This window comes from Eschrichtius robustus, chromosome 14 (assembly GCF_028021215.1).
Source record: "Eschrichtius robustus isolate mEscRob2 chromosome 14, mEscRob2.pri, whole genome shotgun sequence".
NCBI lineage: Eukaryota > Metazoa > Chordata > Mammalia > Artiodactyla > Eschrichtiidae > Eschrichtius > Eschrichtius robustus.
This window is the reverse complement of record NC_090837.1, coordinates 12,789,015-12,807,638: the sequence shown is the minus strand read 5'-3', so window position 1 is coordinate 12,807,638 and position 18,624 is coordinate 12,789,015. Positions and strand designations below refer to the sequence as shown.

The following is an 18,624-nucleotide window of genomic DNA, read 5'->3' as shown; positions in this document are numbered from 1 at the left end:
CTTTCCACCTTCCCGCTGTCCTTGTTAAACCGGGGCCACAGCGCCACCTGCTGCCTGACATGGGCAGCAGGACTCCACTGGGTCCGGCTCTGGGTCCTGTCCCCAGCTCCCCTGCCCTACAATGAATGGGTGGGAGAGTGGCTTTCTGGCTCCTGTCCCGAGAGCTTGTGCTTAAGATCACGTACCAAGCGCAAGAGAACTGTTCCTGTGGTTCCTATGTGACCTGAAGACTTGCAGCAAACTCTCCCCACCGCACGTCCTTTGGGAGAGCCAAGACTGGCGGAAAAAGCAAGTCATGTGGCATCACCGTCCAAGGCCAGGTCTCCACTCCCCGCACACCAGCTGTGCCAGCTTTGGCCAATCACGTCAACCCAAGGAGCCTTGATTTCTTCTGGACTCAACTGCAGCTACTTCGCCAGGTGGTGTGGGAAACATAGGTGCACATGCCTGGCCCACAGAAGATGCTTCATTAACATTGGTCTCCTAATCGGAGTGTTGCTCATTGGGAGGGAACAGCCTGGAGAGTCTTAGAGGAAAAGGCTGGACCTCAGAAAATTGGCATGTCTCTCTCCTTACAAGACTGAGAGCTCCACACAAGCACACCACACCAGGGAACACGATGAGCCTCAGCAGAGCCCCCACTTGTGAGCTGAGTGACCCTGGATGGGTTGCTTTTCCCTCTTCAGTCTGAGTTTCCTCCCCTGTATCTGGGACAGTAGTTGTACCCATACCACAAAGCTTGCTCTGAGAATTGAAATGAAGGCACATCCAGAATTTAGCAGAGGGACTTGCAGGTAGTAAAATCCCCCACGACCCTAGCTATAATCGTCATTATGAGACGAACACGGTGCCTGACACATACTAAGCATTCAGTAAATGAATGAATGAAAACATCAGAGGATAGAAGGCAGAAGACTTTGATTAGTTATAGACCAGGCACCAACGTGCAATGAGACACTAAACGTCACTGTGCCTGATCCTCCTAATCCAGAAATGTTTCTTTATTGAGTATAGGACCCTCTGCCCGGGACCTCAGTTTTTCCACCTGTCAGATGGGCATGACATCCATCCTCCCTTTTTCTCAGAGATACAAAGGGGATCTGTCCAGGGGTGTGTGTGAAACTGCTTTGAAAAGTTTAAAGAGTGCAGGAAGGAAGGAAGGCTTTATTTTCATTTAGAGTGGTTCCATGTGCCTGGTGGCTTCACCCTCATCCTCCAAGGATTCCTGGGGTTCTCTGGGGTATGTGGGATTTCTCTTGATACAAAGTGGTAGCCATATCCCTAAGCCCTGACTCACTGCGGGGGCGGGGGGGGGGGGGAGGTTCAGATGAGTTTTATACTATTTACAAAGGCTGGGCTAAGTAACTCTTTTGCTACTGACACAAGTTGAATACACTCCAAGAAGTGAGTTCCCTCTCTAGGAAAGCTCCTCCTCTAACCCAGAGAGAGAGAATAATACACAGCACGTCTCCAATATGGCGACTAGTTGGAGTGATTCATGGCAGGTGGATCAGGTGACATCAGGAAGCAAGGCTGGGGACACCTTGGGCACCACGATGGAGAGTCCCAAGCTAGTTTGGAGGGCCCTAGGGAGCCACAGAGGATTCATAGGCAAGGGAGGAACATGTCCAGAAAGAGAATTCAGGCAGCTGCATGAGGGATAAATTACAGCAAGGACTACACAGTTCCTTCCATGCCATGTGGCCTAGAGGTAGGATAATCAACCATCCTGGATCACCCAGGACAGAGGGAGTTCCTGGGACATGGGATCTTCAGTTTTAAAACTAGGAAAGTCCCTGGGACTTCCCCGTGGTCCAGTGATTAAGACTCTGCACTTCCAATGCAGGGGGCACGGGTTTGATCCCTGGTCCAGGAACTAAGATCCCACATACCATGCAGCACAGCCAAAAAATAATAAATAAATAAAATTAGTAAGTAAACATTAAAAAAAAAAAAAACTAGGGAAGTCCCGGGACAAGTTGGTCACCCTAATTCAGTGCAAATAGCATCTCCTGGAGTTGTGCAATACTGATTCCAACTCCTGCCCTATAAGGCATGCTTTCCCCCACCTCCTCACCTGCTCTCACAGATAACCTGTCTCCTGTCCCTCAGTTCTATTCTGCCGAGCAACGACTAGTTTATTGAATTAATACATAGGGATGGATTGCATGCTTATCCCTTCTAGGTAATCTCTGTGCATTTAAACAAAGGCCTCCTGGAGACAGTGTTTAATCCAGTGGAGTGACTCTAACCATAAACATTTTTAACCCAGGCGAGGTGGGGAAGGCTTAGGGGCAGTAAGAGGGGGGTTGCCTGCATCACATCCCCCACATCCTGTCAGCCGCTATCTAGTTTACCTTGCACAGAGCCAGCTCTGTCATCCTGGCTTTCCATTCACCCTCCTCCCCTGCCAAGCAAGCCTGCAGGAGCCTGGCCTGCTTAAATATTCTGTAAATAATGCTGACTACAGAACTTTATAGATAGACTCACAGAATCATAGCAATAGGATCACAGAATGTCAGAGTAGAAACAGATGCTAGACATCATAGAGTCCAGGGTCAGAAAATACACTGCACTCATGCTGCCACTTCCCCCTGCCAAGCCCATGGCAGACATCGCTAATCAATCATGACACTGTCTAGCTGAGCTTGTTTGTAGCCTTAGAATCCTTCGAGGCATTCCAGGAAGCAACTACCAATTAACTCAGATCTACTAATAATAGCTAAGGTTTATTGAATACATTTACTGTATTCCTTTTCCCACACCCTTTCTCACTAGTACCACTTGAATCACTAATTGTTTGCCAGGCCCTTTATATCAGGGTTTCTCAATCACAGCACAGCTGATATTTGGGCTGGATAATTCTTGGTTGTGGGGGGCTGCCCCATGCATCCCTGGCCTCTATGCACTAGATGCCGGTAGCACTGCCCCCCGCCCCAGTCATGACAACCAAAACTGTCTCCAGGCATTGCCAAACGTCCCGGGGTGGGGGGGATGGGGGACAAAGGCGTTTCTGGTTGATAACTATTTGTTTATAGATTTTCTCTGATCTTCATAACTCCTCTGGATTTTTATTTTACAGATGAAGAAACCAAGGCCAAGAAAGGGCCCAAGACTAGTTGGTGACAAAAGCAGGATGCAGGGCCCAAATTCTCCTCCAAGGGCTCTTCCTCCTCCAGCCATTCGGGAAATTCCGTTCAGCTCATTGTCTTTGGCTGCAAATTCCCGGGGGAAGGAATGGAACCTGCAAGGCTGAGAAAAACCAGATGCCTAATCGATGCTCCTGCATTTGACAAGGGGCTGGAGGTGGACGGGGCCTGATGCCGCATGGCAAACATCTCAGGCTCTTCTCCCCTGAAAATGGCTCTGGGTGCAGAGGCAGCCCCGGGGAGAGGCTATCTGGGAGCCTGTGATGCTTGAAGTGGCACGGAGGCTGTTCGAGAAGAGGCAGCACTATTACTAATAATACCCTCCTTCCCGTGAACGTTGACAGGGCTCTCCCCACTCCATGGGAAGCACAAGAAATCTGGCTTTGCCCCCAGAGATTTGGGATTGAAATCCTGACAGTTTGGACATACAGCCCGTGGGCAATGTTTCCCTTCTCCGGGGCCTGTGTCTGTGCCAAGAATTCCTAACAAAGGGGGGGGGGCAATTAATTAATTTTAAAAACCCTTAAAAAAAAGGCTCATGCAACTGACTGGTAAGAAACTGTCCATTTTTCTCCTTGGTAGCGATCAAAATGTCGTGAGTTTCTACAGACGTATTTCACAGACGTTCCATAAATCCTCTCACTGTGCTTCTTCCCTATAAGTAAGGTCCCCTGGGAGGTCATTGAGTTTCTTCACTACATGTATTCAAGAGAAAATTGGATGTAACACTTAGAGAAGGCAGCGGTCAGGGGAGGAGGGGGGGAGTGGGGTTGGGTGGTGGAGGGTGTCTGAGGAGAGAGTGTAGACTGAAAGTTCAGGGCCAAGGACAGCGACACCCCTTGTCTTGGAAATTCCTGACATTTCCAAACCATCTTTGGCTTCTAGTGCACAAACAATCTCTTTGTGCTATCTTTTTATCCCTTTTACGTATCTATTTCTGACTACAAAAGTAATACTTTTTTTGCACAAAATCTGAAAGGGGAGAGGAAAGTAGAAAGAAACAAAACAGGACTCCCCCCCACCCCCCGAAAAAAAAAAAACCCACCTCGGATCCCAAGGTTTCTTGCTTTGTTCTGTTTTGTTTTGAAGATTTTCCTGGGCAGTTTGATAGCATCATTTCAGCCACGGGGGTCCCACTTTCAGTGTGTGTGACAGTCACCCAGGGAGCTTGTTAAAACTGCCTGTATCCCCAAGCCTGTACTCCCAAGCCTGTACTCCCAAGGGTGGGGGGTTGTAGGTCAGGGGTGGGTCCCACAGATCTGCGTTTTAATAAAACCCTTGCTTGACTCTGATGTGGGCGGACATTGGACCACTCTTTGAGAAATAATGAGTTTCAGGTTTTTCAGACCCTCGGCAAATCAGAGATGCGAAAATCCAGATTTTAAACAAAAATCGGGGTGGGGGGGCGAGGATTTGTTTTCTGGAAGGGCTTGGCTTAAATAGGCATTTCCCTTAGTGCCGTTAACATATGATTCCGTTCACACTCGGTGATTCAGCGACGCAGCCAGGACTTCATCTGCGGCACTCTGGGCCAATACGGCAAAACGCCACCTTTTTACAGAGCAGCGGTGACACCCATCTGCTCAAATAAATTAACGTTTCCATCTCAAATAACTCATTTGGCTGGATCATCAAGGTTACACGCCAACTCAGAGAGGGGAGGAGGTGATGCAGGGGATGGGTGGCGGGCAGGAGAGGCATTTTGCAATGTATAAATTGCAACACCGCTGCGTTTTTATAGCCAAAGGGTGGGGGGGAGGTGAACACAGTTATAGTGTAAATCACAGGCACCCGGTTACTGTCTCCTTCCATAATTCCCACTGATGCCTTGGGGTAGGTCATAGCCAGGGCTGTATCAGCTGATGGGTACAGAGAGCTGGGGCCGATGTTCCTGTGCAAGATACTGTGTGGAATATGCGTGAGCATGTGTGTGTGCACACGTGCATGTGTGTGCATGTGTGTGTGTTTTGGGGGGACAGTATCAAGAAGTGGGGATTGTTCTAGACGATAAGATCAAGAAGTTCAGTGAAGGGCACAGAGTACGTAGTGGAAAGGTATTTCTTTTCTTTTTTTCTAACTTTGTACTTTGAAATAAATTTAGAGGTGAAGAAAAGGTTCAAAAATAGTACAGAGATTTCCCGTATATGCTTCACCCAGCTTTCTCTGCTGTTAACATCTTACACAACTATTGCACAATGAGCCAAACCAGGAAACTAACATTGGCACGTCACAGTTAATTAACCTACAGGTCCTATTCCCATTTCACTAGTTTTTCCACTCATGTCTTTTTTCTGGTGAGCGGGTACTTTCAAGTCAGAGAGATTTGGGTATGAATCCCAGCTCTGTCACCGTGAAACTGCCCAAGCCCTACCAGCTCTCGGAGCCCTGGTTTCTTCCCCATAAAATGGGAGATGACCATCTCCACCTAATAGCATCCTGGTGACGACTGCACGCAAAACTGTGTGTCCAAAGCTCGGCGCGGAAGTAGGCACCAATGTTCGTTTTCTTTTCCCAACCTCTTTCAGTGGAGCACACTCCATCCTCAAGGACAAACCTGGACATTTGCATAAATTCCTGTTGGACCAGCTTGACTTAATCTCAGCTGCTGGATCAAGTGGCTCTGTTTTGGAAAAAAAAGAAAAAAGAAAAGACAGGAGGCGAGGAAATTAATTAGGAAGCCATTGGAATAACTCGTGTAAGCTAAGTCTGCACAGTGGCAGCAGAGAGGGAAGGAGAGGAAAAGTTTAATAAACATTTCAAATGCAGAATAAAGAGGAGCTGATGACGGTTTGGATGTGGAGAGGGGAAGTGGGAGGAGCCAACGATTAACAGATTATACTTCTGAATGACTGCTAATCTCTTTCACTGAGATGAGCAAGAGGGAACCAGCTCAAGGGAGGAGAGAGGCCAGAAGCAATAATAACCCTAACCAGCACTTGTTGAGTGCCTGCTGTATGCCTGCCAGGCACTGCACTTAGCGCTTTCCGAGAGCGATGTCACTGAATTCTCTTAATAACCCAAGAAAATTGTGACACAGAGAAATTAAGTCACTTGCCCACATACTTTTTGGGGGAAGTATTAAAACAAAGTACCTGCAGGCAGGACCGGCTACGTAATTTGCCAGGCTCACTGCAAAATATAAATGAGAACACCTTGTTCAAAACGTATTAAGAACTTCAGGACGGTGAGAGCCAAACATTAAACCAAGCACGGAGTCCTTCTGAGAGTGGGGCCCGGTGTGACCGCACAGGTCTCAGGCCCTGCTGCAGGAAATCTATATGAAGGCAGGCAAGAAGAAAGACTTTGAGACAAGAAAAAAGCTAAGAAAAAAAAAAAAAAAGGAAGAAGAAAGCTAAGGAAGAGTACAGACGGCCACACTCACTGCAAGCCGCAAGAGAAACTCACAAGGAGTAGCCGGCAAGTAGAAGCAGGAAGAGGAAGACGCAGTCAGAGCCACCGGGGTTGAAGGAGCCCCTCTGTTTGCCAACTGGGACACTGCTGTTGGCTTCGGAAGCCCAGCTTCTCGGGAGGCGGGGAGGCAGAAGCCGACTGCATTACACAGTGGGCTGAATGGAAGTGCGGGAGCCGCAGGGCAGCCCTGGCATTCTTATCTCAAGAAGTTCTCCCCTTGCCAAGATCAGAGGGCAAGTTTGTGGCACCACAAAAGTGATTTAAAAAAAACAAAATCAAACTGCTGAAAGACTGCTTCTCATTTGGGTCCCCTGGGCGCTAAGAAATGCCTTCCTCCTGCTCTTTCTCCCCCCACTTAGCCTCACAAATGTTTGGCTGACTCCATCCTTAAATTGTGGCCGGGGACTGGAGCTGAAACGCCTTTGAGGATTCTCGCACAGCAACCACTAAAATCTCTTTCTGGGGACTCAAGTGCTGCCAAGGCTTCAGTGTGGCCAGGGGGGCTTAGATCCGGGAAGGGGCTACTTTCCTTTGTTTGGACAATTGTAACCAGGAGGGACATATCATCATGGGCTGTTTATTTATAGATATTGGCCGGGCTGTTGGTCTCATTCCGAATAAAGATACTAAAAGGAAAAGAGGCAGCTCATAGCTCCTAGACTCAGCCTCACAAAAAGAAACTTGCCTTCCATTTCAAAGCCTCCTGTTTTCAGTGTTATCCTCCTGAATGTCTTCACTCCCCTTTTCCTTCCTAAGCCGTAGAGTCCCCAAACTATTGGAAGCTCCCCCAAATGACTGGCCTTCCACCCAAGGATGTAGATCACCACTGACATTGGCACTGAACCCCGAGACTTCCCATGACTGGTTAATTCCTGAGCCTAATAATAATCGGTGTTTTCAGGAATTTGTATGTTTCTAAAGTCACAGGACTTGTCCGTACCACAGCGAAAGTTTAACTTTTTAAAAAACAGACTTCATTTTTGGAGCAGTTTTAGGTTCACAGCACAACTGAGTGGACAGTATAGAGAGTTCCCATGTGCCCCGCCCCACCAACACACACAGCCTCCCCACTATCCACGCCTCCCGTCCCAGTGGGGTATTTCTTACAGTCGATGAACCTACACTGACTCACCATCACTGCCCAAGTCCATAGGTGACATGAGGGTCCTCCCTTGGTGTCGTACACTCTATGGGTTTGGACAAATGTATAATGACATGTATCCACCATTACAGGATCATACAGACTATTTTCATTGCCCTGAAAAGTGCTTTGTGCTCCACCTATTTATCCCTCTCAACCCAACTGCTGGCAACCACTCATCTTTTTACTTTCTCCATAGTTCTGCCTTTTCCAGAATGTCATATAGTTGGAATCGTATAATATGTAGCCTTTTCAGAGAAAAGTTTAATTTTAACTTTTAAAATGCATGCTTAATGTGGAAAAACCCAACTGCACAGAAGTAGATGCCATTTCTGGTGTGAACTAGTCTGTGCTATGCTATGTTGCAGCCCCAAAATCTCAGTCACTCCTAACGAGTCCATTTCTCAATTATACAAAGTCTGATGCAGGACAATGGGGACTCCCCCAACCTCAGCATAGGGAATCAGAGTCACTGCAGCAAAGGGGAGAGTAAAGTAAAAAACTCCCACCTGCTTCTAAATACCTCCACCCAGAAGGGACACACAGACACACTCACTCCAGTGGCCAGATTAGTCACTCAGCCCCTATCAAACCACATGGAGACGAGGAAACGGATGTGAACACAGGGCTATGCAGTGAGCATGACTGTCTCTGCCACAAACTGAAAGTTATCTCCGAGCCCCGATCCTGCTCTGCAGAGGTAACTAGCTCCTGGTAACAGCTGGGTCGGTATCCTTCCAGATCGTCCTCTAATATGTGCGTATTTATGTACGTTGTTCATAACCTGCTCTACTACACAGTCACGTGTGATACGTAAAACTTCTTCTTTTACATAAATGGGACTGTACTTTGCCTGCATTCTTGCAATATACTTTGTTTTCACTTGACAGTGTATCTTGGGCATCCACTGCAGTAGAGATGAGTTTAAATGTGATTTAACAATAAAACAGTGACAGTAAACTGTTCTCTCTGGTGCTCTCTGCTCTGGTTGTGAGTTCCCGGGCCACAGGGATAGCATCTCATCACTGGTGCCATTAACTGGGGCTTTCCTGTTTACTAGGCGTGGTGCTAAGTGACTTACCCACTCCCAACAATGCCAGAAGGTCGATGCCATTATCAACTCCCTCCAGTGTTCAGACGATGTACCTGTAGCTCAGAGAGGTAAAGAAATGTCCTGTCCAAGTTCACACGGCTGGTGAGTGGCAGGAGGCAACCTACTGGACTCCAGAACTTGGGTTTTCTCCTCCTTCTTGCCTGTGGTGCATCTTCGAAGCCTCAGTGCCTACCCTGGTCTTAGTACTTGATAGGTGCTAAGTAGTATTTATTGAATAAATGGCTAAGAGGTGCGCAAAGACTGAATGGAATCCCCAAAACTATTTGCAAATGGCTGTAGGCACCTATAGACTTACCGTCACTATCAGTCTCCAGACTCTTAAATATTAATGTGTACTTGTATTCGTATTCTGATGATACTACAAATTCCTAAGGACCTAAACCATGTGTTTCCTGCTAAGTACCTCCAACTCCCACCAGCACAGGGTGAGAGCATCTCACCGTCCTGATGGGAACCCCCAGGCTCCCTCGCACTTACACTGAAACCCCCAGTCCCACCAGGCAGTGCGCCTCCCCTCTGCTCACAGATTTCCTTCACTCCTCTGTGTCTCTGCTCAAATGTCCCTCTCCAGAGGCCTTCCCGCACCCCTACCTTGAAGAACACACTCTGTCTTCTCCAAGCTAGGAGTCCTCAGCCTCAGCACTAATGACATTTGGGGCCAGACGATTCTTTGTGGTGGGGGCTGTCCTGTGCATTGTAGCATGTTGAGCAGCACCCCTGGTCTCTCCCCACTAGATACCAGTAACATCCCCCATCACCCCACCACCAGTTGTGACAACCAAAAATGTCTCCAGACATTGCCGACTGTCCCCTGGGGGCAAAGCCACCCCCACCGAGAACTCCTGTTCTAAGTGATTAGCATGTACACAGCAAGCTCTCAGAAAAGGTCAAAAAGATGAACCTATTCTAAGAGGCTAGCATAGCCCCTCTAAAGAGGCATTTCTCTGTGTCCTTCTGGAAACGACCCAGACCACCAACCATGGCAGCCCTAGAAGGAGCCTAGGACTCGTCTTCTGTTAAACAGAATTAGACCTTCTAAGCAAAGATCTTCTGTGAAAAGACTTTCTGGGACGTACAGTGGGGAAATGCTCAGGTTTTCTCTTTGCTTCCTAACTAGCCACAGAAGGGGAAATGAATAAGGGAAGTACGTTCATTCTTCATTACAGCATCCAAGAATTCCTGCCTGGACTTCTCACTCAGAAACCAGGTAGGGGCTGCTGACAGGAGCAGCTGGGCTGAAAGGCAGGGAGCCAAGGGCTGGCTTAAAACTCTTTCCAGGTCTACTCCAGAATAAAGTTGTCTCTCTCTATATAACTAACCCAATTCCATGGTTAATAACACAAGTTCGGAGTGAGCCTGAGAAATTCATGCTGTAAATGAACAGCTGAAGCAAAAGCAATAAAATGTATTCATTTGGGACACCCTCCCCCTGGGGTTTCTGGCTTCGAAGGGACAATCCAAACCTGTGCTTCAGACCTTGCCATTTTCCTGCGGGTCTGACCTCCAAGGCAGGGCATGCCCTAAACCAACCAGGAAGCTCCTATGTGTGCCCCCAGGAAGCTCAGCTGGAGGCTGGCTGCTCTAAGAAGTACCTTCAGCCCCAAGCAGGGAAAAGTGATAACTGTTTTGCTTCTTGGAATGATTTTCAGGTTCATTCATTCAAACATTCTGCAAATGCTGATTGGGCCCTAACCACGTTCCTCGTGGTCTATGAACAAGTGGTTAAGAGTGCTGCTGGCTCTGAAAACAGATAGCTCACTTAAATGCCAGCTCTGCCACTTACTGTGTGACCACAGGAAAGTTACTTAACTTCTCTGAGCCTAATTTTACTCATACGTAAAACAGGGAAAAAAAAACATCTACCCCTGGGGCAGTGATGATTAAATGAGATAATGCATGTAAAGTGCTTAGCAGAGTAGCAACAAATGGGAAGCAGATATTGGTATTATTATTACTAATATTATTACTCTACATTCAGAAAAATGTAAATAGCTTTGTAATCCCTGGACACAGAGTGCAAAGGGACAGTGATGGACAACAAGGCTGGCTGGTAGATAGAAAAGCATTGTTTCTGACTGGCAGAGGATATGGAAGCATACAATCTTAGAACACAAAGGCGTATTCTTGATTATTCAGTTCAACACAATTTACAAGTAAGGAAGTAAAGCTGAAGTACACGGATTTGGGGTGAAGTGACTTGTCCAAGGTCACAGAGAAAGTTAAGGGCAGGCCTGGGCCGCACGTAGCTCAGGCTTCCTGACGCCCAGAGGCTTTTCCATTGCTTTATCTATCACTGATGCGTGGACGAAAGGGAAGTACCTCCTCCCTCAATGTAAACCAAGTCCATGGTCACAGACAGATGTTCCAAAGACGTTGCTGGTGGAAAATTCAAGTTGACATATAGTATTTCTAAGGAATGTTTCCATAGAGATGCACAAATAATTAGAACAATAATCCCTTATACAGATAGAAAAGAACCATTCATTCGAACAGGACGGGTAGAGGGGGTGGGGGTGTTGTGCTTGTTCTCCCGGAACGGTGGACAGAAAGGCCAGGCTGAACTCCAGAGATCTGGGTTTAAAAGCCAACATTCCAGATGGGGGTAGGGGGTGGGGGGGGTGGACTGAAACCTTTTGACAGTCCTGCTCGTGGATAACACCCAGCCTGCACATCTTCATTGAACAAGCATGTTTTTCTGTAAGCAGGGCCCTGGCTGAGGTGCTGACCACAGAATGTCAGCTCCTCTCTTGAAAAGCATTTCTGCCTTATGAGTTTCCTCTTGCTACTATAACATATGGCCACAAACCTAGTGGCTTATAGCAACACAAATTTATGTTCTGGATGCCTGAAGTCTGAAATCAAGGTGTCAGCAGGGCTGGTTCCTTCTGGAGGCTTCAGGGGAGATGGGTTTCCTTGCCTTTTTCCACTTCTGGAGGCTGCCCACGTTCCTTGGCTTGTGGCGCATTCCTTGCATCCTTCCAATCTCGTTTCCAACATCACATCTCCTACTGCTGATGATAGCGCAGGTGCGGGCGTGTACTAGTTGAGGGGTCTTTGGAAAGGTACTTAACTCCTCTGAGCCCCAGTTTCCTCTTCAGAAAGACAGAGGTGATGGGAACATGTTGAATGAGGAATGTGTGAATGTTCAGCACCCGGCCTGGCACACAGTAAGGACTCAAGAAAGGCCGCAGTTTTTACGACAACGATGATTATTATTACAGCCACCGTCATCATCCAACACTCTCATTTCCATGACAGAGCTCAGGGGACACACAGATGGAGAGGTGTGCCATCTGCCAGGGGTCTCAGGAAAGACTTCAGAAGAGTTGAGCCCAGAGCTGGCCTGATCAGAAAACTGTGAAGGAATCTGGCCAACAGACAAAAGGGAGAAGGGGCGTTCTGGACAGAGGAACCTGCACAGTGAAAGGCACAGGTGTTGGAAAGTATGTGGGGCGTTTATAGAATCTGGAGGGCTCGGGTGGACAGAGTAGAGGGTCAGGGGTCAGTGTCAGGAGGCAGGATGGATGGCAAAGAGCTCAAGAGTTAGGTCTTTGGAATCAGGGGGGCCTGGGCTCAAGCCCCAAGGCTCCACTTAAGAGCTCTATAACCTGGGGCATCTTTCTCTCTCCCCATCCTCCTTTGTAAAAAGTGGGTGGTGACAGCACCTACCTCCCAGGGTTGTTGCAATCAATGATTTGGGAGCGCTGAGGGGTCCCTTGGAAAGGGCTTTGCAGACCTGGCTGAGGAGCCACTTTCTCTCCTCTCATTTACCCTTCACTCTATGCCCTCTGTCCCTTCTCCTCCGCCAACAGGAAGTCTGAGCGCTGACCTTCCTAAACTCATGTTTCTGTCACTGGCCTTCTGAACTTAAAAATAATAGTTTTTTCACAGGTGGAAAAGATGTTACGAGACCTTTGCTCGCCTATAAAAGGTGGGTAATGATAGCATCAGCCTCCTATGGTTGCTTTGAGGATTCGCAGAGACCGTGCGGAAGGTGTTTGATATCGTATCGTGGGAGGTTAATGGCGTAGGCTCTGGAGTCGGATGGATTGAGCCCAGATTCTGGCTGTGTCAGTTAACCAGCTCTGTGACTGTGGGCAAACCTCCTTCAGTCACAATCCCTAGCCTGCAAAATAAGGATGATAATGTCAGTCACAGAGGACCTCTGAGAGGGGAGTACTAAGAGAGTGCCTAGGATATACTCATTAACTATTATTATGATGATGCTCTTTTCTTTTACATATGAGGAAAATTATTCTCAGAGAGGGGAAGTGCCTTGCCCAAGGTCACACAGCAACTTGGTGGCGATCCATCACACAGGAGGCAGCTTCCTGTAGGATCAGAGGTCCAGGCGAGTTCTTGGCACAAGTTCCAGTGCCTGGAACCTGAGACTATGCAGAGCGCTCCCTCTTCGTAGGCTGTTTTCCTGTGTGAAGGGCAAGGTGGTATCCCCCAACCCGCAGCCGACAAATCCGCTTCGGTGGCCACTGCATCCCAGGGCTGTGCAGCTCCGCCTGCTGAGGAATCAGATGGCACCAGCAGATGGTCTCTCCATGCTACTGGAGCCTGAATCGCTCCCATCATTTATTTTGGACAGGACACAAGATGGGATATCAAAGGAATCAGCTGCTGGTCAGAGGAAACGGCTAAGGGGCCAGACCTCCTCCTGGGGCTTCCAGGAGCAGAGTAAACACCCTGTGCGAGTGGGAATCTGGCTCCCCCATTTTAATCTGACTTTATAAATTGAAACTTAATCCATTCAAAGATATAAGAGGCAAACTTTCCTGGTATAAAGGTTTTTACTAAAAAAAAAAAAAAAAAAGTTAGTTTTATATACTTTTTTTAAAACTGGAAGTATTTATATTTATAGAGTTCAAGTTAAGATTGAAGAGTTTAAAGCAACAGTTGGGGCGAATGAAAGGAAAGGGTTAGGACTCCTGGTTCCCCACATTCAAACAAGCCAAAGGATGACCTTTGGCTCAGGGTTGCATTTTTCCATCGTGTTCTGCTGAATAAGTGAGCTTTTCAGACTTCTTGGGAGCAGATGCTGGTGTGAGTAATGCCTTCCTTTGCTCAAACACAACATAAACACCCCCTAATGCCCAGTCAGCGTGCACACAAGATTTCAACTACCATCCAGGCCAACAGGCACCACTGCCATTAAGAGGCGATTGCCACCGTCTGGCTTCAACAGCAGGAATGCTTGAGGAAGAGGTTCTGGGGAGGGTGGCTCATGGGGGCCACAGACGCTAGTGTTTGCGGCTTCCATTCTGAGTGTGGGCAACCAGGTCATGGACGGGGTGATGCTGACATCTTCCTTGGCAGGTAGGGCATGGTGGAAAGGACGACGACCTCAAGGTCAGCAGATCTGGAGTCAGATGCCCACTGCATGCCCAAGTCTACCCTCAGCTTTCCCATGTATAAACTGGAAATCTCCAGGAGACATACTCTAAGTTTTTTGTGTGTGTTGTTTTTAATAGACTTTAATTTTTGGAGCAGTTTTAGGTTCACAGCAATGTTGAACAGAAAGTACAGAGAGTTCCCATATACCTCCCACATATCCACACATGTGCAGCCTCCCTCATTCTCAACATCCCCCAGCAGAGGGGTACATCTGTTACAGTACAATCGATGAACCTACACTGACACATCATAATCACTCAAAGTCATAGTTTACATTCAGGTTCAGTCTTGGTGTTGTACATTCTATGGGTTCTGACTAATGTATAATGACATGCATCAGCCACACATGTATCAAACAGAACAGTGTCACTGCCCTAAAAATCCTCTGCACTCTGCCTATTCTTCCCTGCTCCCACCCAACCGCTGGCAACCACTATCTTTTCACCGTCTCCTCAGCTTTGCCTTTTCCAGAATGTCATATAGTTGGAATCATATAGTATGTAGCCTTTTCAGGTTGGCTTCTTTCACTTACTAATATGCATTTAATTTTCCTCCATGCCTTTTCATGGTTTGATAGCTGATTTCTTTTTAGTGCTAATAACAGACCACTGTCTGGATGGACCACAGTTTATTTATCCATTCACCTAGTGAAGGGCATCTTGGTTGCTTCCAACTTTTGGCAATTATGAATGAAGCTGCTATAAACATCTGTGTGCAGGGTTTTGTGTGGACGTAAGTTTTTAACTCCCGAAGTCTGAAAACCAAACCAGCTGTGTCTCGGATATACAGCATCCTTTTGATAGTTTGCAGTCTAGAAGTAAGCCCAAAGGAATTTACTCTGCTGTGTCAGTCACACCAGCCACTAGAATCTGAAAAACTGTAGCTAAGAATACCAGGGAAATGGCTGAAGTGGAGATCGGAAGCTATGAATTAGCTTTATACCCATGGGAATAACAACCTTTTGTTCAACCAGTTTTTCATAGCAGAATCAAAAGGTTATGAAGGAAATACTCCCTCCACCCCGGCCCGGGCCCCGCCAATCAATTAAAGGCATATCTCATTTTATTATGCTTTGCAGATATTGCATTTTTTACAAATGGAAGGCTTGTGGCAACCCTGCGTCAAGCAAGTCAATCGGCACCATTTTTTCAACAGCATTTGCTCACCTCCTGTCTCTGTGTCACATTTTGGTAATTCTCGAAATATTTCAAACTTTTTCATTATTATTATATTTGTTACGGTGATCTGTGATCAATGACCTTTGATGAAGGCTCAGATGATGGTTAGCATTTTTGAGTAATAAAGGATTTTTAACTTAAGGTATGTACATTGTTTTAAGACATAATGCTAGTATACACTTAACAGACCACAGTATAGTGTAAACGTAACTTTTATATGCACTGGGAAACCAAAAAATTCATGTGATTTGGTTTATTGCGGTGGTCTGGAACCAAACCCGCAATATCTCTGGGGTCTGCCTGTACTATTGTTAGGATGAACAACAATAGAATTGCCCTCCACTTCAGCCTGTCTAGGATTCAAAAGTGCTTTGGGAATGCTAATTCATTCATCTTCACAGTAACCCTGGGAGTGTTCCACTAAATAAAATCTGTATTATTTTTACCACTACAAAATACATAGTGCCGTTCTCTTGATGGAAAACATACGCTAGCTATGATCTGAAAGGAATAACGGTGAGAAAATGCTCTGGGTGGTCTGAGCTCACACGGACAGTCTGAATAACTCCCAGACGTAAGCACTGCACCCCGACCTCTGCACTGGTGAGCAAGCATTGCTTCTGAAGGGTCAGGGCCGGGAAACACCTTCTGATGACCTGAGCACCACGGGGCCCTGGGAAGCTCTTAGGTTCACTGAGTTTGAGTCTCCTGAAATAATATTATTTATTATTCTTGGCTCTGCAGCTCACTTACTGGGTGACTTTAGGGAATCATGTAACCTCTCCAACTTTACTCACTTGTAAATGGGTTCATTGTTTTTGCCCACCTCGTGGAGGTGTCATGCCCATAAAACAATTGAGGGCGTACCAGTAAGGCCCTTTAATCATTTGGTGGGCTGCCTCAGAAATCCTAACTGTGCACAGTGAAAGAGCTTACAGAGATGACTGAGGTCCTGGCCAGCGATCACCAACTGGGGACAGACTTTGCAATCAGCAAACTAGTGCCCAGGCTGTGGGGACCTGGGGCAGTGCAGGTCTGGGGTAAATGCATGGGCTTCTGAGTCGGAAAGGCCTGGGCTCAAATCCCAGCTCTGCCACTTGCTGGTTGTGTGACCTTGGGTAAGTCAACTAACCTCTCTGAGCCTCCATTTCCTGTTCCATGAACTGAGAAAACCCAGTCTCTTAGGGTTGCTATAGGGATTAAATGAAGCATCTGACATTTAGTAGGTGCTTAATAAAGGGCAATGGTTATAAGGGTCTGTCATTTTCCATGAGGTCTTATGAATGCAGTGCAGTGTTTCCAAAATGTGCAGTATTTTTGCCACTTATGGGAAACAAGGAGAGGGTTTTAGGTGGGACACGGAAATTCTTAGATATGTGGAATTAGGAACAAATAGGGCACATCAGACTGTTACTGATTAGAATGGGGATACATTTTTAGAAAACAAGTCAGTTTTAAAACGATCGTAAAGAAGTGATTATAGGGCTTCCCTGGTGGTGCAGTGGTTGAGAATCTGCCTGCTAATGCAGGGGACACGGGTTCGAGCCCTGGTCTGGGAAGATCCCACATGCCGCGGAGCAAGTAGGCCCGTGAGCCACAATTACTGAGCCTGCGCATCTGGAGCCTGTGCTCCGCAACAGGAGAGGCCGCGATAGTGAGAGGCCCGTGCACCACGATGAAGAGTGGCCCCCACTTGCCGCAACTAGAGAAAGCCCTCGCACAGAAACGAAGACCCAACACAGCCATAAATAAATAAATAAAATTAAAAAAAAAAAAAAAAAGAAGTGACTATATAGTTGGACTTGGGGTAACAAAATTTGAAGGTGGTATACAAAAGCCTTAAACCACAAATGGCTGATGGCATAGCACAAAGGCGCTGGGGCTAAGAGCAGGTTCTGAACTTAGATTTATACCCATCAGTCATATGGCTGAGGCCAGGCTCCTAAGTCTCTATGAGCCTCAGTTTCCTCACCTATAAAATGGGATGATAGTATCTAGGAAGGTAAAAATGAGGTAATAAAAATAAAAGCTCTTGGAAAACTGCAATAGCACCATCCAGCATAAGAGAAACCTCTTTTTTGTTTTTTTTGTTTTTGTTTGTTTTTTTGTTTTGTTTGTTATCCCTAATGTGTGCTTTGACAGAGAAATAATCTACGCTTAGCTGCCAGCTGATAAGACTGCAACATAGATAAAGTTCAAAGTCAAGGATGGTTTCAATCCCCACCCTGCCATTTACCATCCCGCAGCCTTGAGCAAGCTGTTTAAAGTTTCTATGCTTCAACCTCCTCACCTGTAAAAAGGCGTTAATAATAACAATACCATTTGCAATTCAACTCAAAGGCCAAAAAGGCCAACAACCCAAAGGAAGATGGGCAAAAGATGTGACAAGACAGAGGACCAAAGGTGAAATACAATGGCTCTTCAACATATAAACGTATTCTCTATCTCACTCATAAGATACATGCTAATTAAAACCACAATGGGTATGACTTTTTATCATCACGTTTACAAAGATCAGTTTGAGAAAGCTGTGCTGGTAAGGTATAAGAAATAGTTTTGCCTTTATAGTGATGGTGAGGAGGTAAATTGTTACCACGTTTATGGAGAGCAATTTACAATTTGTCAAGAGTATAAAAGTACAGACCCTTTGAGGCTGAATGCTAGGGTCCACATCGTAATCCCCAGAATGTGTGTTACCTTATGTGGCAAAAAGGATTTAAGATTAAGTTAGGAATTCCGAGATGGGGAAATTATTCTAGGTTATCCAGGTGGGTCTGATGTAATCATAGGGGTCCTTATAAGAGGGAGGCAGGAGATCAGAGAGGAGGAGGCGATGTGCTGACAGAGCAGAGATTAGTGTCCTTTGGAAATGGAGGAAGGGGCCACAAGCCAAGGAAGACAGGTGGCTACCAGAAGCTGAAAAAGGCAAGGAGATGATTTTTCTGGAGCCTGCAGAAGGACTCTGACCTGCCAACACCTTGATTTTAGCCTGGTGAAATTGATTTTGGACTTCTGACCCCCATAACTGTGAGAGAATACATTCTGTGTTGTCCTGAGCCACTCGTTTGTGGCTAAGCAGCCATAGGAAACTAACACACATTCTGCCACTCAGCAACCCCACTTCTAGGACTTCATCCTGTAGACACACCTGAGTAGGTACAAAATGATGACGCACGAGGTTATGCACTGATCTCTGCAGGTCAGCTGTTCTGTCCACGAACAGGCTCA

At 46.7% G+C, this 18,624-nt stretch overlaps 1 protein-coding gene across 2 annotated transcripts in view; it reads right to left on the bottom strand.

Annotated features, from left to right (window-relative positions):
• The window catches only part of SPRING1 (SREBF pathway regulator in golgi 1), a 126,417-nt gene that overhangs the window by 22,324 nt on the left and 85,469 nt on the right, over nucleotides 1–18,624 (bottom strand). The window contains exon 5 of one of the 2 annotated variants that reach the window (XM_068563149.1): nucleotides 5,644–5,769. The exons of the other annotated variant lie outside the window; for it this stretch is intronic. Coding sequence (XP_068419250.1) covers nucleotides 5,692–5,769 — 78 coding nt within the window. The 3' untranslated portion in view covers nucleotides 5,644–5,691. Of the gene's footprint in view, nucleotides 1–5,643; nucleotides 5,770–18,624 lie in introns of those variants that run through there. 2 annotated transcript variants of the gene reach the window in all.